This window comes from Zootoca vivipara, chromosome 1, assembly GCF_965207765.1.
Source record: "Zootoca vivipara chromosome 1, rZooViv2.hap1.1, whole genome shotgun sequence".
NCBI lineage: Eukaryota > Metazoa > Chordata > Lepidosauria > Squamata > Lacertidae > Zootoca > Zootoca vivipara.
In genome coordinates this window covers 92870750-92898687 of record NC_142582.1, presented here as the reverse complement: position 1 = coordinate 92898687, position 27938 = coordinate 92870750, and the positions used below count along the sequence as shown (strand labels likewise).

The window sequence follows — 27938 nt, the reverse complement described above, 5'->3', positions numbered from 1 at the left end:
CGACCGACACACCCTCACCCCGGCGCCGCACGCTGCCGAAGGGTGGCACAGGCCCCGCCAAGGGCGACTTCCTTCATTCCGTGCGAGCGTTTCGCGGGCGAGGGGAGGTTGCCGGGGTCCCGCCCCCTCCGCAGTGGGGGGCGCGCGTGTGCTTGCTCTCCCTCCCTCCCTCCGCCCCAGAGGAGCGGCAGGGCCTGTCGCTTTAAGAGAAGGCCCGGCTGCCGGGACCGCTGCGGAGGGAGCGGGAAGGAGGGGTTGGGTTCGGGGGGGAAGCCGGAACCTGGCCTAGCGGGTCCCTCTGGCGCTGCCACCTGCCTCGGCCCGGGAGCCACGGCGTCTTACCTGGTGCGTGGCCCGGCTTGGGCCGGGGGTGGCTTGCGAGTTGCCCGCCCCGCTCTCTCGCGCCGGCCTCTCGCCCCGCGCTGCGCTGGCGCTGCCTGTGCCCTGCCGCGGTGCCTCTCGGCTTCTGCCTCGCCAAGATGGCGGCCGCGCTATTGCTGCTGAGGAGGCGGCGGCTGCGGGCGCTGGGACGGCGGCGGCGGCCACTTTCGCTCACTGAGAGGAGAGGAGCAGGGACACGGGGAGCCATGGCGGGGGGGAGGAGAGGCGCCATGGCCAGGCCAGAACAATCGAACTCGGCACCCCTAGCTGGCCCTCGGAGCCCCCACCTAGAAATACTCGGCGGCGTGCTTCGCCGCAACCGCCACACTGTCCCCGAGCCCACATCCCGTGCTCTTCCCCCCACATAGAACCCACAAGGACCCCTGTAGCATCGATTTGTTCATCGTTCGATTGGTTGAGTCTGGCGGTGACGGAAATTGCCGAACGCTTTCGGCCGAAGATACTGGCGTGAGTTAGCAATTCTCGCGCGAGACTCCAGCTAAAGGTTCGCGAGGGTAAGATTCCAACGGGAGCTCCTTGGAAGTGACGTAGCGTTAGGCTAACCTTGCTCCTGTGTTTAGGGGTGGGGCTGTGCAGACCTTGGTAGGCCTGCGATCAACTGAGAGCCTTTTGATTGAAAGGAGTATTTTCAAAGCCAGTAATCCAATTATCCCTGTTCGCAATTCGTCTCCACGCGGTTTCTGCAGCATGCTTTTGCCACGGCTGTTTTTTATTAAAGCCTGAAAGACGGCAAATAAATCTCTTACAGTGAATGAAATAAGATGGAGAACTGGATCCCTTTAATCAAAGGCCCCGTGCATTAATTTGATAGTACTGTACCTGGTATCAATTTCTCTTTCAGTTCACCTCCCCACCCCACCCCGCACATTTCTTGTCTTACCACTTAAGCATTAAAAGGTTTGTCACTGTGGAAAATATTGAGCTATTTTTGTAACTGCCTTTCAACGAAAATGGTGCTGTATATTTTGTTCTTGCAATGTTTTTGTTTTTTGTCTTGGAAAAAGGATATAAATTCTATGTAACACTGTATGTGTTAATGTATATATATCTGGCCAGGACGTTCCGACTTATATCTCTAAAACCTAAGGATGCATTTTAGATAAGTTTTTTCATGGTCCATATTTACAACTGGAACTCTTACCACAAGACAGACACCAACTTGAAAGGGCAGATTAACCTCATCATCCATGGATCTGGCTATGCCTAGTTGTGATGACTACCGGTATAAGCTACTTCTGAATACCAAGTACCAAAGAATAGCCGGTTAGATTGAGAGACTGGTCAAAGGTTACAATAAGTTTTATGGCTGAGTGGCGATTTTAACGCACGTCCTAGTGACTAGTCCATGTAATATATCTGCACTTTATTCAGCATTCTCGGGGGAAAGATTTAGAAATGAATACACTGTGAGCCAGGGCCATAATCTTTTCTCAGGTCTGGAAAGTTGTGGAATCCTTTTCTTTCCTTGTTAACAGTCCTGTGTGACACCTTTTAAGACTAACCAGGCTGCAATCCTGTTCCTACTTCCCAGGGAGTGATCCACATGGAATTCAGTGGGGCTTAGTTCCGAGTAATCTAGTCTGAGCCATAATAAGACACTCAGGTGCCAGGTATTAATACAATTGCAGTGTTCAAGTGTCCAGTGTTTATTTGGAACAGGTGGAGACCACAGAACTTTCCCTCCCATAAGTGGGAGAGCAGGAAACCCTTCTTAAAACTAGGCTATTTTTTCAATTTACCATAGGTGCTATCTATAGAACAGCAATTCCTAAAGTGTCCACAATATAATGGAGGGGGGAGAACTTGGCCATGCACCTTTGACTTCTTAATCGCCCCACCAAGTCTAGTAGACACCAGCCACCTGTGAATGGAAGAAGCCTTTTGCTCGCAACAGTGGAGAAATAGACCAGTAAGTATGTGGAAAAATAGGATGGTAGACTAAATAGATGGTAGACTAAATTGGTCTGATGCAGTAGGGCTCCTTTTAAGTTGTTATTCTACTTATATCTGAGGAATTGTATTTTCAGGCAGCTAAAAGGGGAATCTAGGCTGCAGTGTCCAAATCCATCGGGCGAGGGAAAAAAACTTAGTATATATAACTTAACAGGTACGTCCAGCAAATTAGAATAAAAAATGTTGAGGAAACTCCCAAAAGCTCAGAAACATTAATTCTGCAGTGCATGAAAGTGAATGGGGTGGTGGTAAGTTGTTTGCCTATTCCTCAAGGCCTGTATACAGTGCAGGGGCCACCTGTTTGAAGGATGACTGCTGGATTCCATTTTGAAGCTCTAAAAGATGATGTTCTGTGCAGGTACAGGATCTATATACGTGAATGCAAAAAGACCACAAAGAAGAATCATGACTTTTATTTTAGAGAAAAACATTCCAACTGCCTTGTGAAGCGTTTTCTTGGAAAAACCATCTACCAAAAAAACCCAGCATATTAGGTTTATATCTGAAACGTACACACTTGCATTTTAAGAAACATCTGTTCAAATTCTAACAAAGAATATACAACTTTGCCCTTCTATTTTGAAAATGAACAACTCATACTTATTTTCAAATAAGCATGCTTAGGATCCTGTCCTTACAGTTCTGCCGCTGTAATGCTGCTCAACTAAAGGCCTTTTACCATGTAATTGTTTTCCTCACAAAAAGGAAGTCTACCTTTTGAAACATAAAACAGAGTTATTCAGTACTGCATCACATGTCCAACTGATAATTGCACTTCGGAGTAAACATGGTTAGGATTGAGCTATGGGTACTTGGCGCAATAAATAACCTATATTGCTCTAGGGAGAATTTTGCGATCCAGAATGGAAAACCTGTTCCAAAGATATTGCTGCAAATGCTGTATTGGGGAGCAGTGGGGAACAGCTAATGATTCTGCAGATAATTTGTGTTTCTAGGGTTGGGGACTCCTTCCCCCTTTGTCATGAAGTTAACAATACAGGAAGCACATACATTAACTTCAGGTTTAGTTGGATAACTGGAACATTCAAATATAATGAAAATCAATGGTTCTTTGGAATAATCTGGAAAAAAATACTGGACTCAAGACTACAGTGGTAGAATTAACACCAGCAACATCGATTGTGTTTATAGGAGTAGGAAACTCCCATACAACATGAAGGGTATTGTGTCCAGCCACCTCCAGAATTTGCTCCATTAGTGGAAGTCTTCCAATATGGTTGGTTGCCAATAAAGAATGTGAAAAGGAAACAATTTCTGCTCCTTGCCTCCAGGGCTTGGGGCTGGCAGCTGACAATTGAAATCTGAAGGCAAGACAAAGTGAACCACCAAATCACTTCCCCCCATTCTTCTGTCTTGTGGGAACCTAGAGACAGTAATCACGAGTTGTTTGAGAAAAGGGATTTCTACTCATGGCAGGATTAGACGGGGTTTGGCTAGATTGCTTTACATCTTGAAATGGGATCCTAGAATTGTTTGCTTTTGGAGGTGGAAGGGCAGAAACAGCAGATTTGTTGTCTTCATTCTTGCATTCTGTCAACAATTCCTTTATTTCCTCTTCTAAAGTCAAATCTACCTTTCTTTGTGGTTTGAACACTGGAGACGGGTTTCTCCCTTTCACCTCAGATGCTCCCAATACTGCTTTACAGCAAACAGGGCGTCTTGCTTCTACTTCAGATTCAACATTACTCGCACCAACTGTTGCCCATTGATTATTACAATGATGTGCCTGCCAGTCTTCTTTTTCAGAATTGTCCTGATCATCTTGACCCAAGAGATGGACAGGACTGGCAGTTTTAGGGGATACTGCCCTACTAGAAAGAATTAAGCCAGTACTATCGCTCTGGTTTTCTTTCGCCTTTGCTACCTTTCTTCCCATAGTTTCCGTTTGCTTTCTGACGAGGAGACCTTCCTCATTCAGCTGGAAGTTCTGCATTGCCCTTTTTCTTCGCTCCTTATAAAAATCTGCCAGTTGTCTAAGCTCTTGTGGTAGCTCCATACAAGAGATCTAATTAAAAGTCACATGCATGTAGATCAGAACTGTAGTACAGTATACTTTTTATTACTGTTTCTTTCAAGAATAGTTAAATCTACAGATAGAGCTAAAACACTGAAAGGCTCAATACAATATACTATGGCTGACGAGCACTCACTAAATAAAAAGCCATTTGGAGCATTCTGTCTAATAACTCTTAAGTGAGGGAAATGGTAAATGAAGAAAGAAAAGCAACAATTAAAATTTATCCTCCCCCCCCCCATGCATGAACTAATTATTTACTGTAACCATGTCCGGATTAGCAATTTAGACAGATGTTTTGTTAATACCAAACCATCTCCTGCTTATTTTTTGCACACAAAACAAAACAGAGGGTGAAAAAGAAAGGTGGAGCAATCCAAACTCTGGCTAGGGGGCAGCAGATCCACTGGCACACCTGAAACCCCAGTTCATGCTGGCCAAGGCAAAAGGTGAGGAGGTGCAGTATTCTACTCCGGCTGTGTTAGATCCATGCCAATGAGGGGCCTGAAATCCCCACCCTGAAGCAACCCATTTAAATGGCTATCTGCTACCTAACACTGGCAGGCACTTACTGATGCCTCTGCTGTGATAAATCCCTACCATCGCCAATGATGCGCCTCTCGGCTGACACAAACACTGCATCCTCCTAACCCTAACACTCTTGGATGTGTGTGTGCGTTAGCATTTCACTCTTATTTTTAGCTCTTTGTGGTCACATTCCTCAGGTAAGCCCTTTAAATACCCATTTTCCATATGAAGAGGACTGGCAGGAGATAGAATACAATCAAACGCAATTGAAAGAGGTGTGCCTGGCTGATAAGAGCATTCGCTTTGCATGCAAAAAGCCACATCTTCAATTCCTGGCATCTCCAGGTAAGGCTGGAAAAGATTCCTGCTTGAAAGCCTGGAAAGCCACTGCCAGTCAGTGTAGACCATGAGTAGGCAACCTAAGACCCGTGGGCCGGATGTGGCCCAATCGCCTTCTCAATCCGGCCCGCAGATGGTCCGGGAATTGGTGCGTTTTTACATGAGTAGAATGTGTCCTTTTATTTAAAATGCATCTCTGGGTGATTTGTGGGGCATAGGAATTTGTTCATATCGATTGCGATCTACTGGTAGATCCCCACGAGGTTTTGGTAGATCGTGGTCGATCTCTGGGCTCCCTTTCCTTAGCGTTGCTAAAACTGACTCCTGCCCTGTCCCCCCCCCCCCCCAATTGCTGTTTGGTCTCTGGAAGGGAAGACGGAGCTTTCTCTGTGCTGCTATTTTCATCCATAGCGATCTTTTTGATCACTGCCAGTTTTTAATTCTGAAAGTAGATCACAGTCTCCTGAGAGTTGGCCACCCCCGGTGTAGACAATGCTGAGGTTATTGGACTGGGTTTGGATTGCTCTTCCCACTGAGGCTAGACAGACACCAATGATGGGTGGTTTCACTAGCATCAACTAAACCAGGGGTCGGCAACCTAAGGCCCATGGGCTACAAGCAGCCCATGGGGGTCGTTTAACCGGCTCATGGACCCCCGCCGCCTGCTCGGGGACTCCTGCCGCCTGCTCCCATGCACCAGCGCAGAGCAGAGTGGGGACCGCTTTCCGCGACACTGGCTGGCTTCCCATTGGCTGCAGGAAGCTCCTGCAGCCAATGGGAAGCTGCGCATGCCTCCTCTGTGCCGGAAATAGTGTTTGCGCATGTGTACTTGCGCGCACACACACTCCGGCCCACCGTGGTGTCTGTGGGACCATGAACTGGCCCAAGCCACAAAAACTTTGCCGACCCCTGAACTAAACACTCTTCACTCAGGCTTTCCCTGACTAGTGCTGGTTCCTGTTGCATTTAGTTATGATGGTGTTACAAACAATTAATTCCAATTAATTTTTGTGATTTATAATGTGAATTGCTTTGGAATCTCCTGGAAAATAAAAGCAGAACAGGATTCAAACAAACAAACAAACAAACATCAAAGCTCAGTAATGCGCAGCTCTGAAGTCTAAAAACGAGACTGGCAGCAAGAAGGAAATTGAAAGTTATTGAAGTTTCACTTACCTCTGTGCTCCCCAATGGATCTGCAGATCCTTCCCGAAAGGCATTTAGATATCCATCCACCAAAGTTGTTAAGTCAGACATGATTTCATCGAGTAGCAACATGCGGAGAGGGAGGAGGTATGCTGCCTCCAGAGCTAACACTTTCAGCAATGCAGGTGGAAGGGGTCTCACAAACCATATCTCAGGGTTTTCCTACATACCCCAAATGTAAAATGAAAAATAATGATACTAACACTTCCCAAACTGGAGTTTGAAATGCAATTGCTGGTGTAGCTTATTGGCTTAGACTTTCTCAGGGGTGCCCAAACTTTTTTCAAAGAGGGCCGGATTTGATGAACATGTATGAGGGGCCGACCAGTGTTGTTGAACTTTTTTTAGGATTTTACCCCAGGAGATAAACTGCTGCAGGGGCCGGATTAGGCTCCCAAAATGGACTTTGGCTGTGCATCAGGAAGCACTGGGTTGAATTTTGCCTCTCCTATGAACTCGCCACCTGACTTTAGGTTTACTCTCAGCTGCAACCCTCCATCTCCTGTATGAGAATACTTTACATAATTACCCATTGCAGATTGGACATATATACTATATAAATGCTAAGTATTATAACCACACTAAACAAACATGATTCATATTAGCAATATCAGATTTTTAAAAAAAGACTATGCAAGTTTACTCAGATGTAATCCCTAATGAATTCAGTAAGACGAATTCCCAGGTAAGAACACACAAATACTGGTACCTAGTATTCTGCACCTGATAGAATCTTGCCTCTTTCATACCAAGCCTCTATTAGCCATCTGTGAACTTTGAATCATAGAATCATAGGGTTGGAAGAGACCACAAGGGCCATCCAGTCCAACCCCCTGCCAAGCAGGAAATGCCATCAAAGCATTCCTGACAGATGGCTGTCAAGCCTCTGCTTAAAGACCTTCCAAAGAAGGAGACTCTACCACACTCCTTGGCACCAAATTCCACTGTCAAACAGCTCTTACTGTCAGAAAGTTCTTCCTAATGTTTAGGTGGAATCTTCTTTCTTGTAGCTTGAATCCATTGCTCCGTGTCTGCTTCTCTGGAGTAGCAGAAAATAACCTTTCACCCTCTTCTATATGACATCCTTTTATATATTTGAACATGGCTATCATATCACCCCTTAACCTTCTCTTCTCCAGGCTAAACATACCCAGCTCCCTAAGCCGTTCCTCATAAGCCATTGTTTCCAGGCCTTTGATCATTTTGGTTGTCCTCCTCTGGACACGTTCCAGCTTGTCAGTATCCTTCTTGAACTGTGGTGCCCAGAACTGGACACAGTATTCCAGATATTCCAGATGTTAAACTTTGGTTTCTTGTTTCTCTGTTGCTTCTATCCTTTACCTGTTCTATCCTTTACCTGTCTTTCTATAATAGTCCCTTCTCAGACCATCTTCCTTCCACCCCTGAGATTTCCCTAGGCTTGCCCTGTACCCCCTTTCCTCCCAAGAACATGTTTATAGAGAAGTACTTGCTTCTGGACTCCTTGATAACATGTCCCTTCCTTTGCATTCCAAGTGTTTTCAGAACCATCTCCTGCCCTATGTAGAAAAATGGGCTTTTATCCCTCCTAAAAACAAAGGGATCTTAAGTTGCTTAAACCCACTGACTACTCCAAGCATGACTTAGTTGGATAGCATGCAGAGGTCACAATACCGACCCTTGGGAACCCCACTTCTCACATCTCTCCATTATGAGAACAATAAATTTACCGGTATTTGTATTCTCTGCTTCCTGTCCTTTAACCAGCTAGTGCATGAGTAGGCAACTAAGGCCCAATGACCTTCTAAATCCGGCCCATGGATGGTCCGGGAATCAGTGTGTTTTTACATGAGTAGAATGTGTCCTTTTATTTAAAATGCATCTGGGTTATTTGTGGGGCCTGCCTGGTGCTTTTATATGAGTAGAATGTGGGTTGCATCTCTGGGTTATTTGTGGGGCATAGGAATTTGTTCATTTGTTTTTTTTTCAAAATGTAGTCTGGCCCCCCACAAGGTCTGAGGGATAGTGGACCAGCCACCTGCTGAAGAAGTTTGCTGACGCCTGAGCTAGTGGGTCCATAAGAGAACTCTTAATCCATGGCTTTTAAGTTTGCTGAGCAGAAAGATTTATCTTTGCAGAAACTGTGTTAATTCTACTTAAGCAAGAGTCTTGTGCAGTTGTTACCTTTTCTTTAGGAATGGCTTCCACCAATTTACTTGGAAAAGATGTTAAACTATCTGGCATGTAATTTCCCAGATTCCTTTTTAATAGCAGATGTACCGTTGGCCATTTTCCAGGCCTCTATGGTAGTACTGATACTGGGGGCAAGTTACTTTTTCTTTTTATAAGAACAACAATTTCACATTTGCATTATTTTAAGAACTCACCAGTGAATACCCCCTGGACCCAGTGATTCTATGAAGTTACAAGAAAGGAGACTCCAAGTAAACATCAATAACTTTCTGACATTAAGAGCTGTCTGACAGTGGAATGGACTCCCTCTGAAAGTGAACTCTCCTTCCTTGGAGGTTTTAAAGCAGAGGTTGGATGGCCATTTGTCAGGTACAGTGGTACCTCTACTTACGAATTTAATGCATTCCGAACGCACATTTGTAAGTAGAAAAAAATTGTAAGTCGAATCCCATAGGAATGCATTGGGAGAAAAAATTCGTAAGTCGAAGCAACCCTATCTAAAAATTTGTAAGTAGAAAAAATCCAATCTAAACTGCATCCAAGATGGCGGACGGAGCTCCATTCATAAGTAGAAACATTCGTAAGTAGAGTTATTCGTAAGTAGAGGTACCACTGTATTCTTTAGTTGAGATTCCTGCACTGTAGAGGGTTGGACTAGATGACCCTGAGAGACCCTTCCAACTCTACGATTTTATGACTCTACTACTCTACTGTTTGCAGTACCTTGTCCTGTGCCGGCAACCAAACTAATGAACAAATACGGAGTATAGCCTCTCTTTGACAAGGTTTGCATAGCTGCAATTAAAGTAGCTTCTAAAGGACGATAACCATAGCTAATAACATATATTCCGGCTACACCGGAACAGATTTTCCAGAAAAGGAAAATTGGCTCCATCCCACTTACCTCAATCACACGCTGCCTTTGTTCCATGAAAGAGATGCATCTGTAGGGCATCCCCAAATATCGCATTAAGCAATCTTGTAGAGAGCTGATACGGTGAGGAAGGAAGCCACCTGTTTCCCCTGAGAACTGCAAGACATCAGCAACCTATGAAAGGAAGCAGAGGGATCAGTATTTCATGCCCACACTTTACTGGCTAACAGCATACTACGGTAACTCTACAGAACATCGACTGCCTAAACCCATATATTCAAGATTGGTCACTGAGGCTTTCTCCAGGGGGGTTGTTGGCGAGGTTCATCTGGCAGGAAAAAGAACCTGAGCCTTTAATGTCATTGGCCCAGTCGTGTGAAATGCTGTGCCAATGAAGATTCAGCAGGGGTCTTTTGTTTCAACCTTTAAATGCCTGCAGAAAACTTTTCTTTGCTGTCAGGCTTATGCAGGCAACTAAGAAAGCATCTTTCTATAATACTGTAGCTAACTGATTGCTGATTTTTTTACATGTTTTTATTACATATATGTATTATTGTAAACCGCTTTGATATTTCTTATGATATAGCAGTATATAATTAATCAAGCAGACTTCAGATATCTATCAAATTCAGTTTTCTTCTGGATTCTGTGAAATATTGTACACATGAAATTGTAGACACAGATCCTTGAAGTAAAATATTTCTTTATGAAGATGAAGGAGGAGGAGGAGGAGTTCGGATTTGATATCCCGCTTTATCACTACCCTAAGGAGTCTCAAAGCGGCTAACAATCTCCTTTCCCTTCCTCCCCCACAACAAACACTCTGTGAGGTGAGTGAGGCTAAGAGACTTCAGAGAAGTGTAACTAGCCCAAGGTCACCCAGCAGCTGCATGTGGAGGAGCGGGGAATTGAACCCAGGGCTCTTCTGTCCCAACCACTTATTTCTTTACCATGTCTACTCAGAAATAAGTCCTACTGAATTTAATGGGGCCTAGTCCTAGGTGAGTGGGGTTAGGATCGCAGCTATACTTACTTGTTTTTGAAAAGATGAGAATTTACACCATAAAACAATAAAATGTAATTAAAAACTCAGTATCATATAACAATTTGCATCTCAGAGGAGAATAAAATGGAGGGGAGGGAGAGGGAGAGAAGAAGCACATATGCCAACTTTAGCTCCTTGGAGGAAAGGAGAGATATAAAATGTAAAAACAAGTAATAAAAACAATAAATACGCAGCACTGGGAAGTGTGTTGAAAAATCTAGTTAGAGAACAAGTAACTAACAAGCTACCTGTGTATCAAAGACATTGGAGAGCATAACTCCATACTGGTGAGAAAGACAATCTGAAAGCCACCGGCAGTCATGAATAACCTAATGAAAATAAAGAAGAGATACTGTAGTAATTGGTGAGATAAAAGTAATATATAAATAAATGCAATTTGATGCTGCCATGTTTACGTTATTTCACATTTTCTCTACATAGGTTCATGGGCGTACCCAGGATCAAAACTAGGGGGGGGCAAGGGGAGGGGCCAAGGCACGGAAGGGAAAGGGCCACAAAGTGGGCGGGAACGGCGAACTCGCGCTCCGCCGGGCTGTGCCCCTCCCTAGAAGCAGGGCTGGTGGGCGGAGGCGGAGCCCAGCCCAGCGGAGCGCGAGTTCAGCGTTCCCGCCCACCGCGCTTCGCTCTCTGGTTCCCCGCCGCACTTGGCCTTGCCAGAGGGCGCGGCGGGGAGCTGGAGGGAGGGCGCAGTGCGGCGGGCGGGAATGGCGAACTCGTGCTCCGCCGAGCTGTGCCCCTCCCTAGAAGCAGGGCTGGTGGGCGGAGGCGGAGCCCAGCCCAGCGGAGCGCGAGTTCAGCGTTCCCGCCCACCGCGCCGCACTCCCTGGTTCCCCGCCGCACTTGGCCTTGCCTGAGGGCGCGCCGGGGAGCTGGAGGGAGGGTGCGGTGCGGCGGGAATGGTGAACTCGCGCTCCGCCGGGCTGTGCTCCGCCTCTGCCCACCAGCCCTGCTTCTAGAGTAGGGCAGCTGCCCTAACTTGCCCCGTGGTGGGTACGCCCTTGCATAGGTTCTGATTCCCTGTGCTAGACAAATACTTACTTTCAAAATATTCTGATCTTCCAGTATCATTTGGAGTCCGTTATTGAACACTCGAGTTCCCAGAAGGAAAACGTCAAACAAGAAAACCTTGCTCTTTGTTGCAATCTATAATAAATATACAGGACAGAAAACAAAAATTATGCGTACCTGTTTTACTTAAATATTAGCAACAAAATATTTTCAAAATACAAATCTTAAGTGTCCTAACAGAATATATATATATATATATATATATATATATATATATATATATATATATATATATATATATATCTCACACATACACACACACACACACACACACACACACACACACACACACTTGAGACACAGAGAAGACAAATAGAAGACATAAGATCTGCTCTGAGTGAAAGCAAGAACATAACTGACACTTCAAGGAAAGAAAGCCTAAATACTTCCTTCCAGAATGCATTCCTGCCTTCAAGCGGTAGGGGAAGCAAATCTACTTAGAGGGTTTGTTCTTCTGAATTGCTTAGCCTTAGAAGGTGCCAAAGGACTCTAGAGGGCCTCAGTAATATATTTGTGGGCAGCATAGCAACTCAATAAAGAAAAAGGGGGATTATACTGAAGACCCCAGATGTAGCATATTCTTTGTTCCTCTTAACACAAAAATCAAAGAAACACAAAATCAAAAGTTTTGGCCAAAGGGTTCCAAATAGCAATGTTAAGTGCTTATAAAATATTCCTTCTTACCTGCAGCCAAGAGAGTTTTCCATGGCGACACAAATTGACACCCTCTGCTGCTACACTACAAACATTTTGCTTTTTGATGTGCACCATCTAGTGAGAAGGGGAGAAACTACTAGGTAAAGGAGAGTGAAGAAGACAGGTAAGAAAACATGATGCCTCATTTGTGACAAACATAAAATTCACACCCAGCATACATCAGAGGTAGTGAGAAACAAGGGATAATCAGCAAAGGGTAATGTAAAGATAAAAATAACCCAGGGTTTCCATTCCTTGAGCATTACTAGCGTTTATTCAGACAGTACCATTAAATACGAAGTTTTAGGTATAAGACATTGTATAGCCTAACAAAAGTTTCCCACCTAGATGGTGTTTACTAGATTATTTTCTCTTGTAACAATATACCCTTTGTACTGTGGTTACCCCAAGGTGACATGTTAAGATACTGTTCTTTCATCTATGGGCAAATTATACAATTAAAGTAATCCACTAAAAATTATTAAACTCAATTTAGAATTGGTAATAAAATTTTAGATTTTTGACACCACACACACAAGAGCTGCCAACAACAACAAGCCTGAACAAGTGATTAACAGTTGTACTTTTGATTTAAGGCCAGATTTTCCAACAGCTTATACTGAAATATTCAAGCACCTCACATTCTAAGTGCCAACCAGCATGGGTCATTCAAGGCATATATCAAAACACTGTAGCCATACTATTGACCAGGACAAGTTACAGGAAACCTGTTGCAATAATTTCAATGGCTATTGGTGAAACTTCCAGGCATTAATTCAGTGTTGGTTATAACATACAAAGTCCAACACAACTTTGTGTCTGATTATCAGAAATACTGCATTCCATCATATGAGCCGGCCTGTGTTTCAAGATTCTCAGGAGGGGCTCCCCTTTTTCCTCTCAACATCTGAAGCATGTAGGAGATCAAGAAAGGAGAGAAATTCTGAAACTCCTTGTCAGAGAAGAATCTCCGAGCCCCTTCTTGGATGACCTTCTTCTGGCCAGACAGGCAAAGATGCTTTTATTCAAGCACAGTCTGACTTTCTCAAAGAATCAGAGTTGGAAGTGACCTTGAGAATCATCTAGTCCAATCCCTTGAAATGCATGAATATGCAGCTGCCCTTTATGGGGATTGAACCTGCAACCTTGGCATTATCAGCACCATGTTCTAACAAACTGAGCTAATCACTGTAAATACTGCAATTTGTTCAACCGGCTGTTGTTCTAACTGATTTATGTTTTACATACCTCTTTTCTGATTTGATTATTATTTTGGATTTTACTGTTGCTGACTGCTGTATCATTTAGTGGAAAAATTTGAAACAAATTTAACAAATGATGCATTCTAAACATTTAGATTTATATTAGATTTATACCACTTAGTGATTGGTCAGAATTTTCAATGAACCTTGGGGAAAGTAGTTGGGTATTGCATTAGAAATCCTTGGGCAAACTACAATTTCCCAGAACAAGGGACTGACTATTAACCCTATTTATATCTGTGCAATGTATGTTGAAAGATTAAATTCAGTTGTTTCTTTTTGTTATTTCTGCTTTTCCTTTGTTTTTGTGTACTGTGATGCACTGATTGTATCATTGTTACTTATCAAAATACACTGGGTTTTTTTAAAAAAAATATCTATGCAATGTAGTAGATATAGGCTGATGATAATATTATGCAGTGCAGTAGGCCCATGGCCTAAATATCAACATGACCTTTTACAAAGTGTGCTCAAATGTGAATTCTCCTTTCCAGGATTTTATATCCATTGTGTCCAACAGCGACAGACGACAACCCCCACAACCCCTAAAACAAAACAAGCACCCTTAAGTAAAAGTAACAGTATTATACTCACTGCAGAACCAAATTGCTTCTGAAATTGATCAACAACAACATAGTCTATGTCCTCCCCTTTGTCTTGATCTGCAGTTAAAAAGATACCATACTAAACATTTTCTCTTGCCTATGCCCACAGTATATGTTTGTAAAATATGTATTCAAAAATACACTATGCTTTGTCCTTTACAAAAAAGGTAAGCTGTGATGAGCCATGAAACAATACTTAGAAAACAGATAAAATAAAGAAACTGATTAACCCAGCAACCCTTTCTTCAAAACATCTGGTTATAATGCTTGTTAACAGCAAGTTACACATAAATCTCTTAGAAAGCAGGTTGTTTCTGGATTCTCTTTTGTCAAGACACAACTGTAATTAAAAGGCCTTTTTTCTTACTGCTCAATGACATGAACAGAACGATATAAAGTGATACAGTTTCCTAGCATTTGAAGGCTAGGAAATAAAAGCTCGGCTTTCTGTATTACAGCGACCATATTATTTTTACATTCCATATAATTTCCAGTTGAATCTAGAGTCCTAGGAATTCTCTTCCACCCAAGCAATTACAGCACTAACCACAAATACTCCATTTTGCCCATTATCTTATCTACAGCTATAAATAAACTACAGTATTGAACTGGATTTCTGGGCTGAATTGCTTGCTGAATACACTCAAGGGCTGATTAACCTTCCACGTGGCTTAGGCTATAGTAATGGTTGAAAAAGTGCCTGGGCAAGCAGACGGGTAGAGGTATGCCTGGAAGAGATCACTTTCTGTGGCAGCCCCTAAGCTATGGAACTTCCTACCCACAGAGCTGCATATGGCACCTTCATTGTACAACTTTCAGAGAAGGTTGAAGACACACCTCTTTACCCTGGGCTTTTAATATTTTATGTTTTAGTGCTGGAGGAGACTCTTGAGAGTCCCATGGACTGCAAGAAGATCAAACCTATCAATTCTTAAGGAAATCAGCCCTGAGTGCTCACTGGTAGGACAGATCGTGAGGCTCCAATACTTGGCCACCTCATGAGAAGACTCCCTGGAAAAGACCCTGATGTTGGGAAAGACTGAGGGCACAAGGAGAAGGGGATGGCAGAGGATAAGATGGTTGGACAGTGTTCTCGAAGCTACCAACATGAGTTTGACCAAATTGCAGGAGGCAGTGCAAGACAGGAGTGCCTGGCGTGCTATGGTCCATGGGGTCACGAAGAGTCGAACACGACTAAACAACAACAAAGGACCCTACTTGTTTTTACTGCTGTAATCTGCCATGGAACCCTATGATGAAGTATGGGTAGCATGTAAACAAACAAACAAACAAATAGAGCCCCAAGTTGATGGCATAAAAATTATGGGATATGTGACTTGCTGCTTGGATATTAGGCTGAATTTCTGGTAGCTACCTGAAAAGTTGTACCTGAAGTTACCCAGGTTGAGCTGATGAGTGTCCTGAGAAAGAGAATCAGGATTCTGTGTGTTCTGCTTCCGTGGTTCTCCATTGTCCGCTGCATACACTTGGGTAGATGGAGCTTCCCTGTGCAACACATTATTAAGGGTGCCCTGATCAATTGTCATGATCAATTACGGTAAAATCATGGATAGAATACGTCTTACATTTTAACTAATGTAAACATAAAAACTCTTGGCATTTTATTCTACATGCAGCAAGGACTTCCTATGCAAACATTCACATCTTGCAAAAGAACTGACAACTGATAAAGCTCTTGGTTAATTTAATTTAGGCAATGGGGCTTCAGCATGGGCATAACCAGGATTTATGTTAGTGGGGGCAATGCACCCACATGTCATCATCCTCTATCTGGTGCTGTCTAGCAAAATTTGGAATGAAATGTCTCAACAACAGTCATTTTAAATTACTTTCTTTTGAAAAATGCTCAGAAAAATCTGTCAAAGTCTACTTTTAGTTAAGAATTTTTATTTAATTACTTGATGGGGGGCAACTGCCTACACCCATAGGCTTCAGGTCAGGAGAGGCTACTCTGGGTTACCCTAGAAGCAAGGAAGGGAAGATCCTCAGCAGAAAAATGGCAGAATGCAAGCAAGCAGAATTAGAGATAAGATCTCAATCCAACTGGAAATGCTTGCTTGTAGTGGTTTCCGGAAGTAATGTTTGTTTACCGATACCTCTGAATGGAGATTCCCTGAAATTTAGCTCAAGTTTTTTTTAAAAAAAATTACATGACATAGGACCAGTTACAGGTAGGTAGCCGTGTTGGTCTGACGTAGTCGAAACAAAATATAAAAATTCCTTCCAGCAGCAGAGTGTATCTGAAGAAGTGTGCATGCACACGAAAGCTCATACCTATGACAAACTTAGTTGGTCTCTAAGGTGCTGCTGGAAGAATTTTTTTTATTTTGTTTCGATGACATAGGACCATGCCACTCCTCACCCCCCCCCAAAAAAAACCCTACAAAATAGTGTTGTTATTTCAGTTGTGGAGGAAGGGTAATAATGAGAAGCTGGACTCAGAAACAGAGGTTATTTTAAATTATGAACTACAGAGGCAATGTGCAAAGTTCACTGGCTATCCTGTAAAAGGTTATGGGACAATGGATTACTGTACAGCCATCTTGCACGTAGTAGGCTTCTGAACTGCTTTCGTTTACTGAATCAGTATACATATAAGATTTTCCACCTAACTTATCCTAATATCCAAGTTCACCAGTGATCCTTGATGATAAAACTCTTTATATGTACCTGGTAGGAGCTGTCTTTCCTTCTGCAGCATGTTGTTCCGAGTCATCAATTAATTCCACTAAAACATGAATATACAGCTCCAATTACAGATTTTGCATTCAATGAGGAACTACACAATACCTAGAAAGCTGAAGATAGGCCAAAAACTCTACTGGCAAATGAAGAATGCAATCATGACTCCCAAGAAGAAAGGAAGCTACCAGGATAGGAATGTGCTGGAAAAGAGGCACTCATTCTACAGGACAGTATGGATAGCATGACTCCTAAGAGGGTTAAATTAAATGCAAACATGTCATGGAAATAGGAAATAGAAGTTACACTCGCCTATTCTACAGAATCTCTCCAAAAACCACTTTGGCTCTATTGACAAAAGCAGCTAGTATTACACTACTATTATGCTCTCCACAACAGGCTGCCTATTCAGGATCTGAAAACAAGGTCCTTGAGAAGGTAGAATGGGAAGTGCACAAGGATTTGAGAACAAAACAGGGAAGGGGCCAGTGGGAGAGAAAGGAAACAGGGCTCACTGAATTGAGAAAGGCTGCAGAATATGCAGCCCCTAAGACTCTGCTGGGCAGCCCATTCGTTTAATACAACGCTACATAAGTTTTCCTCCCATACTCCAAATTTGGTTTTAATCTTACCAATGAAGGGGCAAGTTTGAAAATTTTATGAAGGATTTCTAGTATGTCCCTAAATGGTAATTACAACTTCCATGCATACATTTTAGATTTTGGTAGTATTAGCAAAATTTAGAATTAATGAAGGTTTGACTAAACTGTGCCAAACATGGAAATTCCTAGACTTAGCCTATGCTAAGAGGGCCAAAACAACCTGGTAAGGCAGGCTGAGTGCAGCCATTATTAAATAGAGCAGAATCATTCCCATGACAAAAGGTGAGACATTCAGCAGCAGGCAAGGGCGGGCAAGGTTGCAAGGGTAACAGGAATAAAAGTGTCCTTTTAAAACAGAGGCTTTGAGGTAAGGCTTAAATTGGTATACATTTCAAAGAGAGCAGGGCAAAAGCTTCTGAAAATGTCTGTTCTACAGGTTTACAATATGACATTCAAATGCTTTCATGTCAACCCTTCCTCCATTTAGTTTTCAGAGCTTTTACTAAATGCTTTCACTGAGCTTTGGCTGTAATAATTCTATCAATAACTGTGTAGGGCAAGTCATTATTATTATAACCATATTGCAAACAGAAGACTTACTGTATAATCCAGTTTACCCAAAAGTAAATCCCATTCTGTTCAAGGGGGCTTACTCCAAGGAGAGAGGTTTGAGAGCAGTTTGGAACAGGCAAGCTCTGAGCAAGCTATTTCCTAATTTACAACTTAATACCTTAGCAGCCGCCAATTCATTGCTACAGAGGAGTGTCTGCTGGAACCAACAAGGAAGCGTTTTTCCACTTGTTTTCCCCACTGCCTGCTGGGGGTATTGTTTTTGCTGCTGTTTGGATGCTTTGTATTTTAATGTTAGGCATTGTTTCAGTGTTTATTAACATGATACGTTTGTTTGTCCTATTAATAGTACTGTGGCTCTTTGTTTAAACTGTGTTGTGTTTTCTAAGTGTTAATGCATTATCTTGAAATGTTGTTATATTTTATTCTGTGTGTTATGAGCTGCTGTCAGCCACTATGAACATGGTTCTACCATAGCAAAGAGACATACAAATATACTGATGGTGATGATTCTAATTACAGTGATCGCAAACATGAAATATCCATTATTTGATGCTTAAATCATTCCACTATGTACTGCCATCAAAGCTTCAGATCATAATGTTGGAATTAACTTGTGTAATGTGTCGAAATGTGACCAACAGAACTTTATTACAGCTTTTCCAGAGCATTTTATGAATCCTGTGGTATTACTCACTGTAATAAAAATTGCACATATATTTATCAGTTTCACTGAACTGGATGTAGGCACATGAGCATAGTCGGGGGGGGGCAGATCAAGTAAAACAATAGAAATACTTAACTAACTGACCAATCACATTGGTTTTGCCCTCCCCACAAAAGTCCTGCCCTCCCCCCCCCCAACAAAAATCCTGGCTACGCTCATGAATAGGCATCATTGAGTACGGAACCTCATTTGAAAAGGGGTGGGATGAAAAGAACTCTGATGGCATTAAACAGGGCCGGCTCTAGGGGTAGGCTGGGTGGCGTGGGGCGCCGGGTCAGCAGGGGGGCGCTGCGCGACGAAGCCGCGCGGAAACCACGCTGCACATTGCGCCCGCCCACCAGTCGCGGGAAGGGGCGGGGGCGCCGGAGCGATCTGTGCACCACGGCACCTGACCCGCTTAAGACGGCCCTGGCATTAAACCCAACAAAGAATTTCTGAGTATAACTAAATATATATTCTCACCATCGACAATTTCATGGCCAAAGAACATCTTTACTCCTGGTACATATCTGCCACTTTCCAAGTTCTTAACTGAAGTAAACAAAATACAGCAAGGTAAGTGTCATGCCCTTTAACCAAAGCCAAAAGGATTTAGGAAAGTTTTTAATATTTGATGTTTCATTCTGTTTTTAAATCTGTTGGGAGCCACCCAGAGTGGCTGGGGAAACCCAGCCGGATGGACAGGGTATAAATAATAAATAATGATGATTATAACTATTATTAAGAATCATGAGATATAAAACAACATCACTGGCGAACAAAACAGAGTGGAATTCTGTGAAAATCATTCAACTGTCAAGCTTTCTTGTAACTTTTGAACAGTTTGCTCACTGTACAGTTTGCTTCTTCATAATTAGATCGGCACCATACTTTTAGTATAGCTAATATACAGTACATTGAGGATTTTTAAAATTTTGTGCATCAATCCTATTTTCTTAAAGTGCTTTGTAGCACTATACTGAGCTAATCTGCTTTACGATAATTCTTTACTGTCCTGTTTAAAATGGTGCAGTTTAAAAGCCAAGTACTGTATGTATATTTATATTATTTTTAGCCTGCCCTTCATTCCAAAGGATCTCAGAGAAGAGTATGAATTAAAATGTATTCCACATAAATCATAATAAAATAAAGACACATTAAAAACAACTGAAGGAACTAAACCAAGGGAGCAGAACCTCAGGTCTCCAGGTTCCCTCACTATGAGAAGTGAAGTTACAGGGAACCAGGCGGCGCCTGCCCTGTGGAATACCCTCCCGTCAGATGTCAAGGAAGTAAACAACTATCTGACTTTTAGAAGACATCTGAAGGCAGCCCTGTATAGGGAAGTTTTTTAATGTTTCATGTTTTATTGCGTTTTCAAAACTTACTTGGGAGCCACCCAGAATGGTTGGGGCAACCCAGTCAGATGGGCAGCATATAAATAATAAAATTATTATCATCAATGAAATCAGTGTGGCCTAACACCCTATGTAGGTGCTTGCAGCTTCAGGGCTTAAGATTGCAACCTACACACCAAATGAGCCAGAGTCTTCATACTTATTTCAATACACAAGAATGTGATTAAGTGATTCTTCCAGAGCAACCTACATTTTTGTCAGGACAAGGCCTTCTTTGGAAGCTGTTCTTAGACCGTCTTCACTGTCTAAGGTTTGTGGGCGACAACCAGAAAACAGCCTTTTCTGTGGTGCCTCCTAAATTATGGAACTCCCTCCTAAATAATGTTTGCCAATCATCTTACTATCTTTTAGGCACCTGGCAAGGCCTATCCTATTTTAATGGCATTTAGTTTAGTTATTATTTTGGTTCTTTCTGTCCTGTTCAACTTAATCTTCTTGGCTAATCTATATTTTTGTTTTATTTCCTTTTTATTTCTTTTTCCTTTTTACTAGTTTTAGCTGTTTTGTAAGTTCAGGAACGAGGCAGGATAGAAATCTAGAAAATAAAAAGTTGTTTGGTCCTTGAAAAAGTGAATATGAGCAATCCAGACTGCTATGTGAAGAATCAAATTCTTATATTTATCCTTTTTAGCATAATAAAATGCTAGAAACCACTTAGGTTTTCTTACAATCAGGTGGTATATAGATTTTGTTAAACAAATGAACAAATTCATGCCAAAAAACATAATGTTCTGCTCTAACTGGTACAGAAAATGCAGCAGATGTCTGCACATGTAACTGTGAGAGATGATTCTACCCTATCAGTTGCTTAAGGTATTACTTTGGAATTCATCAAAGGATGCCAGCTATTGAGAAATTTATACAGCACAGCTGAGATTAGCCTTTTTTGGTTGTATAAAATATGGATATGTTTGATGCCTTATATGCCAACACTGTTGAAATTCTCTTGCATGTGATAAAAGTTGAACAAACACCTGCATTTCATCCAAGTAAATAAATCTTAAAAGCATTTGCATTCCAGTGTTCTTCCAATGAATTTAGTAGGGCAACTTTAAAAAGCCTAGCTTGCAGACAGCTGCGAAGGAATTTTCAGTACAGTAAATGAAATCTTGTTATTACACTGTATATTTAGCATTAAGTAAACAACTCTGGGAATCTAATCAATCTCCTTGAGATGCCACATAATAGATTCATGTGCCATGCTAGAAAACAGGTTTTGAGAAAAGTGGGTAGCTACTGCCAAAAGCATTTCAGTGGTGAGCCGGCCTTTGTCCACAGACAGCTTTCCGGGTCATGTGGCCAGCAGGACTAAACCGCTTCTGGTGCAAGGGAACACCGTGACAGAAACCAGAGCGCATGGAAACGCCGTTTACCTTCCCACTGCAGCAGTACCTATTTATCTATTTGCACTGATCGGCAAGCCCAAGAAGCTCAGTGGTTAGACAACAGTGCCATCTGGGTCCAGGGAAGACAATGGAATTATTTGCAGTTATGGAATGTTGATAATCTTCTGCTAAAAACATTTTTTTGCTGATTGGTGCAACTAGAGTACTAGAAAGGCACCATTATTAAACTTAGGTTGTCAGGAATGCTTTTCACTGAGAAGTTTCCAATGTCTTCTATAACTGATCTCTGTGTTAGCCTGTTGCAGAAAAACAACACAGCTTTCTATCTGACATTTCCAGATGGGTGTTGATTTAGGAAGCTAAATCCCCTAAACCATGGTGCTTGGGTACCAGCAACTAAGAATCCAACCTACCTCCTCATCCAGGATCAAATATTTGCAGTAATAGGAAATGACAGCAAATACCACTGAAGGCAGAAGAGAGGAATGCTGTTCTGCTAGTCTGTCTGCCAGGAACACACCTCAAGCACTGAGTAATCCAGTAGCTTCCCTGGTTCTAGAGATACTTGGAATTTGGGCTATTTATGAAATTAGGCTGTGATCCCATGCACCCTTATTTGGTCATATGTCAAATTACCTCAATGGGGCTTACCTCTGAGTAAATTATAAAAGGATTATGCTGCATTTTACATGATCATATAGGGTAACTGTGGGACGTGGGTGGTGCTGTGATCTAAACCACTGAGCATCTTGAGCTTGCTGATTGGAAGGTCGGCGGTTTGAATCTGCTCATGTCCCAGCTTCTGCCAACCTAGCAGTTTGAAAACACACTAGTGCAAGTAGATATATAGGTACTGCTGCAACGGGAAGGTAAACAGCATTTCTGTGCACTCTGGCACTCATCAGTGTTCCGTTGCGGCAGAAGCGGTTTAGTCATGCTGGCCACATGACCCGGAAAGCTGACTGTGGACAAACGCCAGCTCCCCCAGCCTGAAGCGAGATGAGCGCCGTACCCCAGTCGTCTTTGACTGGACTTAACCATCTGAGGTCCTTTACCTTTTTATAGGGAACTACCATCAGTGAAATATTACCAATATACTTGTTCTTTTATTTGGATTTTTCCATATGCATGTAACATCAAACATCCACATACCTTAGATAACCATCACCTAGATAACCTAAGGAAGAACAGCAAGAGCTGCATGGGCTAGTATTTCATGCAGTCCTGGAACACAGAAGCAATTATATTCAGCACCCCTTGTAACCCTTTTGCTTTTAACATTTCAAATTGTGTAGGTAAGCATTCCAAGGATATTCAATGCAGAAATTTATTTTGACTATTACACCCAAACACTAACATCAACAGATGGCTATGTTGAAAAGGGATGACCAACTGGAGGCCTGCGGGCCAGATCTAAATTTTGGAAATGTCAGGATGAAGAGTGGAGAGATGCCCATAGTCTGATGTAAGGAAAATGATCAGTTTTTAAAAGTTCTGAGAAACAGGGATATACCGATGCTAAAGATTTTTGTAAATTTTGTGTATAATAACTCATTGTGTGACAGCTATTCAGAGGCTTTATAATGAATCATTTGATAACCATTAGAGTGACCAACATACACTTCTAATGCACTGCTTCTAGAAAATTCAAGGATCTCCCCTAATAATATTTGAAAAAAACAGTTTTCAATAGAAATTATTTAGTTCAAAACAAATGTAGAACCTCTGTTCAGAAAGATGCTTCGGCTGGAATCCACATGTTGCAGCACCCCTTGGAATGTGCCACATTTCAGTGTGATTTTCACAGTTTTCCTCAGGATGTCATGAAGGAAGTGGTAATCGCTGCTAGGATCCATTATGTTTTTTATCCTTCAAGGAATCTGGTGCTCAGTCTAAATAAGAAATTAAACAGAAAAGCTTTCTGTTAAGTTATCATTAGTACTATTATAAAAATTATTCTACAGTTAACAGGGACACTAAAGATAAACTGTAAGGGAAGCAAGAACTGCAGCAAGAAAAATATTTCAATTACCATACTTTTCCGTGTATAAAACTAGAATATGTTTTTTACTAAAAAAATAATGTTAAAAAGGGTTTATACACATATAAAAAGGGTTTATAGTCTTATACACAGGGGCAATCTCCCCCATTTTCTTAATTTTGAGTCCCCAAAAACAAGTCTTATACATGGGGGAGTGTTATACACAGAAAAATACAGTAATAGGTTTCCCACGGAACAGGGTATCATAAAAATCCAGGCTGAGAAATTTCCTGCAAAGTGACATTGCAGAGCACAGGTTGCACAGTAAAAATTAAATGTAAAAAGGCTTGTCAAACAAGTGGCTAATGTTGCAGGAAAAGTCAAACAATTCAAGACTATTCCAGTGTGATCAGAAAGAAAACATTAAGGCTGCAATCCTAAACCCACTTACTTGGAAGTAGACCCCACTGACGTTGTTAATAGGACCTACTTATAAGTAGACATGGTTAGTTCTGCTAGTCATAAAATCCAGCTGTTTTGGATATTTGCAATTTGTAGTAGTAACAGTTCAGCATGCAATTCTACATACTGGAAACTGCAATCAGCTAGCACCTTTAGTGGGCTATGGAAACAATTTGAGCAAACTAAAATAGAGCAAATTTGTATCCTTAATACACCTGCTCTAAAGGTGGATTAAGGTGATTTCATGTAAATGCTGTTACAGTATTTAATACACTTCACCTTGGCACTGGCCAATCCTATGTGTCATCCCTTGATATTGGAGAGTAAAACATGTTAAGATTTATCCTACATACAGCTTGAAGCCACCATTAAATATAATTTTAAAGGGAGAAACTATTTGAAAATGTTTGCCCAGGGCTCAGCAACCTAAGGCCCATGGGCCACAAGCGGCCCACGGGGTCATTTAACTGGCTCGCGAGCCGCCCCCGAACTGAGCCGCCCACTTGGCGAGTCCTTGCCCGCTGTGCTAAACCTGCACAGCAACTCACTTCCGTGGCGCCGGAAATCACGTCTGCACATGCGTAGACGCTGGAAATCGCGGGCACAAGCGATCCAGCTCACGGAGGGATCTCCGCTGGAGTGAACCGGCCCAGGCGAGGTAAACCTTGCTGACCCCTGCTTTTGCCAAACAAAACTACAGCCTATTGTTAAAATGGAAAGAGGTATTTATGCACAGCTGCAGCGTTTTAATGTGTGGGAACTAGCAAGTCTGCCCATTTAAAAGAATCAAATGCTTATCACATCACTTTTTATTATCCTGAGATCAGTTCCCACCACTACCACTACAGTTTTGTGCATATGTAATTAAAGTTTTGCTTATTTTTTGCAACCTAAGGCAAAAACACAGAGAAGCATTATCAGTCACTCAAGCCCCCAGGTAGGCCTGCAAGGAATTTGTGACTTTGAAGAATGTATCTGAAAAGTTTGTTATTCCATTAAAACCTGTTTTGTAAGTAATGACACACCCTACTTCTGAATACAGAGACACTGTTTTCCATTTTGGGGTCTGGCAAATCTCTGCCACTTTGATACCAGCAATTGGTCTATTATAGAATTTGAAGGAAGAATTCAAAGGGAGGAAGATACAAGCAAACTGAGGAAATTACTGACATGCTGCTTACATATAAAATGCATACATAGTTTTTACAGCTCCTTAAATTTACATTTTGCTGAACTTGAAATATGGTTTAGGCACTCATTTCCACTCAATTTATTTTATCAATACGCATAGCACCAAGGGATAAAATGACATCTATATTAGATTTTAATTCTAAAAATAAATTTAAGACAAACGAGTGCCACAAGGATTATAAACCAGCTCTTGAGTGTCACAGTTCTTGAAACTTTATCACAATAAGGTATGAAAAGGAAGTGGGAGGAAGACACATTAGCTTGTCCAAAATCTAGAAAACTGCAGGTTTAAAGAAATTAAGGTGGAAGAAACAAAATAATTTTTCCCCTTCCAGTACCGGTAGCACCTTAGAGACCAACTAAGTTTGTCATTGGTATGAGCTTAGCTCATACCAATGACAAACTTAGTTGGTCTCTAAGGTGCTACTGGAAGAAACTAATTTTTTATTTTGTTTTGACTACGCCAGACCAACACGGCTACCTACCTGTAACTAGAATTAAGGTGGAAGAGTGAGCCATGCCGATCTAGGTTTTTCTGATGAATTCAATATAAATATGTTTACTAAAATGTGCTTTTAGCCCACCCTTCCAGGGCAAGCTACAATAAAACAGCATGAAAGATAAAATAATCCAACAATATAAATACCAAGGCATTAAGATGTATGTGAGATTCTTGGCCGTATTCAGCACAACTTCAGAACAATCCCAAGCAGATTTACTCAAAAATGAGGCCTACTAAATTCAATAAGAATTGCTTTCTACATATTGATAAGATTGCAATCCTATATGTCTATTCAACAGTAAACCCTATAGAGTTAAATAGGAACTTATTCCCAAACAAGTGGGGATAGGACCACAGCCTTGGCAGCCAAATGCAAGTGATCAGGCTGGCAGAGAAGCCATGAAGCGCTCTGTCGCACCACACCCAACATAGAAACCAAGAAAACTGCAAGATTATAGGAACTCGCTACTCTGCATCCACCACACAAACATAGCAGACAGTTTGCAAGATAACCAGAATTCTCCCTTTTCCCCTCTGCAGGCTTCCAGCAAGCTTTTAAATACTCTTGCAGCCGAGGAGCTTTTTGTGGTCTTATTTACAAAAAGCTGCCTTAGAAGTGAGCCATGGTGTAGCAGGTTGCTTCCTCTGCCTTTGATCCTATAAAAAGTAGGTGCACCTCATAGAAGAACTGATGTGAAAGGATTGCCCCTTCAGTCAGAAGATTAACAATTTTGGCAATGGTCGTTGTTGACTATCAACACTCCCAAGATTAGAATAGCCACTGTTTATTACGTTTTGTCTGAGAACTCTTGTACATTTCCCTGAAATAAAACACTGTTAACAGAGGAAAAAGTTAAGAGCTTAAGCTATACATTGTTGGGAACCGCCCTGAGATCTATGGGTATAGGGAGGTATACGAATTTAATGAATAATAAAATAAATTAAAATAAAAATACACAACAGCTGAGGGTCAGTTTCCTCTCGCAAGTTCTGAGGCCATTTTGAAAACCAGCAAGGTAAAATTATTTCACAGCTCCTCCACTCACGAGGACTTCCTGGACTTCACATAGGAATGAATGCATGACTAGCACGAAGACCGGGAGACCTGCGCAACCACTAGGAGGACGTAAGCGCCACAAACTACAATTCCCACAGCCCTTTGCGCCTCGCCAGACTGGAAAGTAAACAATAATTTTTGGGGGCCGGGAACGCGCTACCTTTCAACACTTTAGGCTAACCAGCATAGAATGGTGTAATATTTTTTTAAATGCCTATGCCAAGTTCATCAAATACAAGGTAGATATAACCGCCGTTGTGGACTGGAGTTACTATTTTTTCCCCCAGTGAACGATTAGAAACCGCCCGCGGTGACGTCAGAATCAGACCGATCAGGGCAACCGAGAAGGTCGGAGGGTCGCTCTGCGCAGGCGTGCCGCGGGGAAGGCGGGGCTATCGTGGTCCCCCTCGAACTGCCGAGGGCGGTACGGGGGAGGAGAGCACGGCGGCGATAAGAGAAGGGGCGGCGCTCTCGCCCTTCTGTGTCACTCGCAATCTCGGTCGCTGGCGCAGCGTCTGCGCGGCTGATTGGCTGGCCGACTCGCCACACGGAGGACCGCCGGCCTTAGGCCAAGAGCAGTCTCTCTGGTGCTTCGTCGAGGCAGTTGTCCGACGGTCGTGAGGCTGCCTGCCGCGATGGGTTCCCGGGCTTCCACGCTGCTTCGGGACGAGGAGATAGAGGAGATCAAGAAGGAGACAGGCTGTGAGTACCGAGAGAAGTAGCTGGAGACCGGCGGGGGCGCTGGGCTGGCCTTGCTTTCTGCGGCTGAAAACCATTCACGGTCTCGTAACGCCGGGCGGGCGGGCGAGCCACCTGCGGTTTTTCACCTTCCAGGGCCGAAGGTGTCCGGGCTGAGGGAGAGGCGTCGTTACTTGTCAGCCGCCATTCCCCGCCGATATCCCTGGGAGCCTTTTCGGCGGCATTGGGTGACAAGTGGATTGGCCTGAGGAGCCTGTGGATTGGCCCGAGTCGGGGTTTCCCGCAGCCTGGGAGCTGTGTGGGAAAGGAAAGGAACTTCGGCAGGTGCCGCTTATCCTGTCACAGGACTCGGGCGTGGGAAGTGGCACCTGCTGACATTCCTCCTCCTGCGCACCTCTTAAAAGCACAGGAGCCCCACATTCTGTTGCCTCTGGTCATCTTCTTTTGCCGCGTGACGAGAGAGGTCATGTTCCGAAAGGCGTGTCGTCTTCTTCA

At 42.7% G+C, this 27938-nt stretch overlaps 3 protein-coding genes and 1 long non-coding RNA gene across 15 annotated transcripts in view; 2 read left to right on the top strand and 2 right to left on the bottom strand.

Moving 5' to 3' along the window:
- The window catches only part of INO80 (INO80 complex ATPase subunit), a 68336-nt gene extending 67581 nt beyond the window's left edge, over positions 1–755 (bottom strand). For both annotated transcript variants that reach the window (XM_035111512.3, XM_035111519.3), the window contains exon 1: positions 343–755. The gene's annotated coding sequence lies outside the window, so the exon portion shown is untranslated. The remainder of the gene's footprint in view (positions 1–342) is intronic.
- LOC148687668 (uncharacterized) lies at positions 151–11750 on the top strand. Of its 2 annotated transcripts, XR_015950257.1 has the most exons (3): positions 151–345; positions 750–896; positions 2147–2311. It is a non-coding gene; the product is annotated as an uncharacterized LOC148687668 (long non-coding RNA). The 2 variants fall into 2 exon arrangements; XR_015950258.1 differs by lacking the exons at positions 151–345; positions 2147–2311 and adding an exon at positions 11582–11750 and having other exon boundaries at positions 759–896.
- On the bottom strand, positions 2754–27900 carry EXD1 (exonuclease 3'-5' domain containing 1). 10 transcript variants are annotated; one of them, XM_088670655.1, is made up of 13 exons: positions 26734–27077; positions 25671–25720; positions 23275–23443; positions 19271–19339; positions 16898–16955; positions 15582–15712; positions 14196–14263; positions 12328–12414; positions 11614–11718; positions 10803–10883; positions 9540–9683; positions 6434–6625; positions 2754–4381 (listed from the first exon to the last, which is right to left on the bottom strand). In XM_088670655.1, exons 3-13 carry the CDS (start codon positions 23405–23407, stop codon positions 3740–3742), a joined length of 1710 nt encoding a protein of 569 aa, XP_088526781.1. In that variant the 5' UTR covers positions 23408–23443; positions 25671–25720; positions 26734–27077; the 3' UTR covers positions 2754–3739. The 10 variants fall into 10 exon arrangements, with proteins under 10 accessions (XP_088526781.1, XP_088526790.1, XP_060129472.2 ...); XM_088670664.1 differs by having other exon boundaries at positions 26905–27073; XM_060273489.2 differs by having other exon boundaries at positions 25671–27110.
- CHP1 (calcineurin like EF-hand protein 1) overlaps positions 27242–27938 on the top strand; it is a 29098-nt gene continuing 28401 nt past the window's right edge. Inside the window, exon 1 of the mRNA XM_035111620.3 lies at positions 27242–27446. Within this exon, the coding sequence (XP_034967511.1) occupies positions 27380–27446 (67 nt within the window). The 5' untranslated portion in view covers positions 27242–27379. The remainder of the gene's footprint in view (positions 27447–27938) is intronic.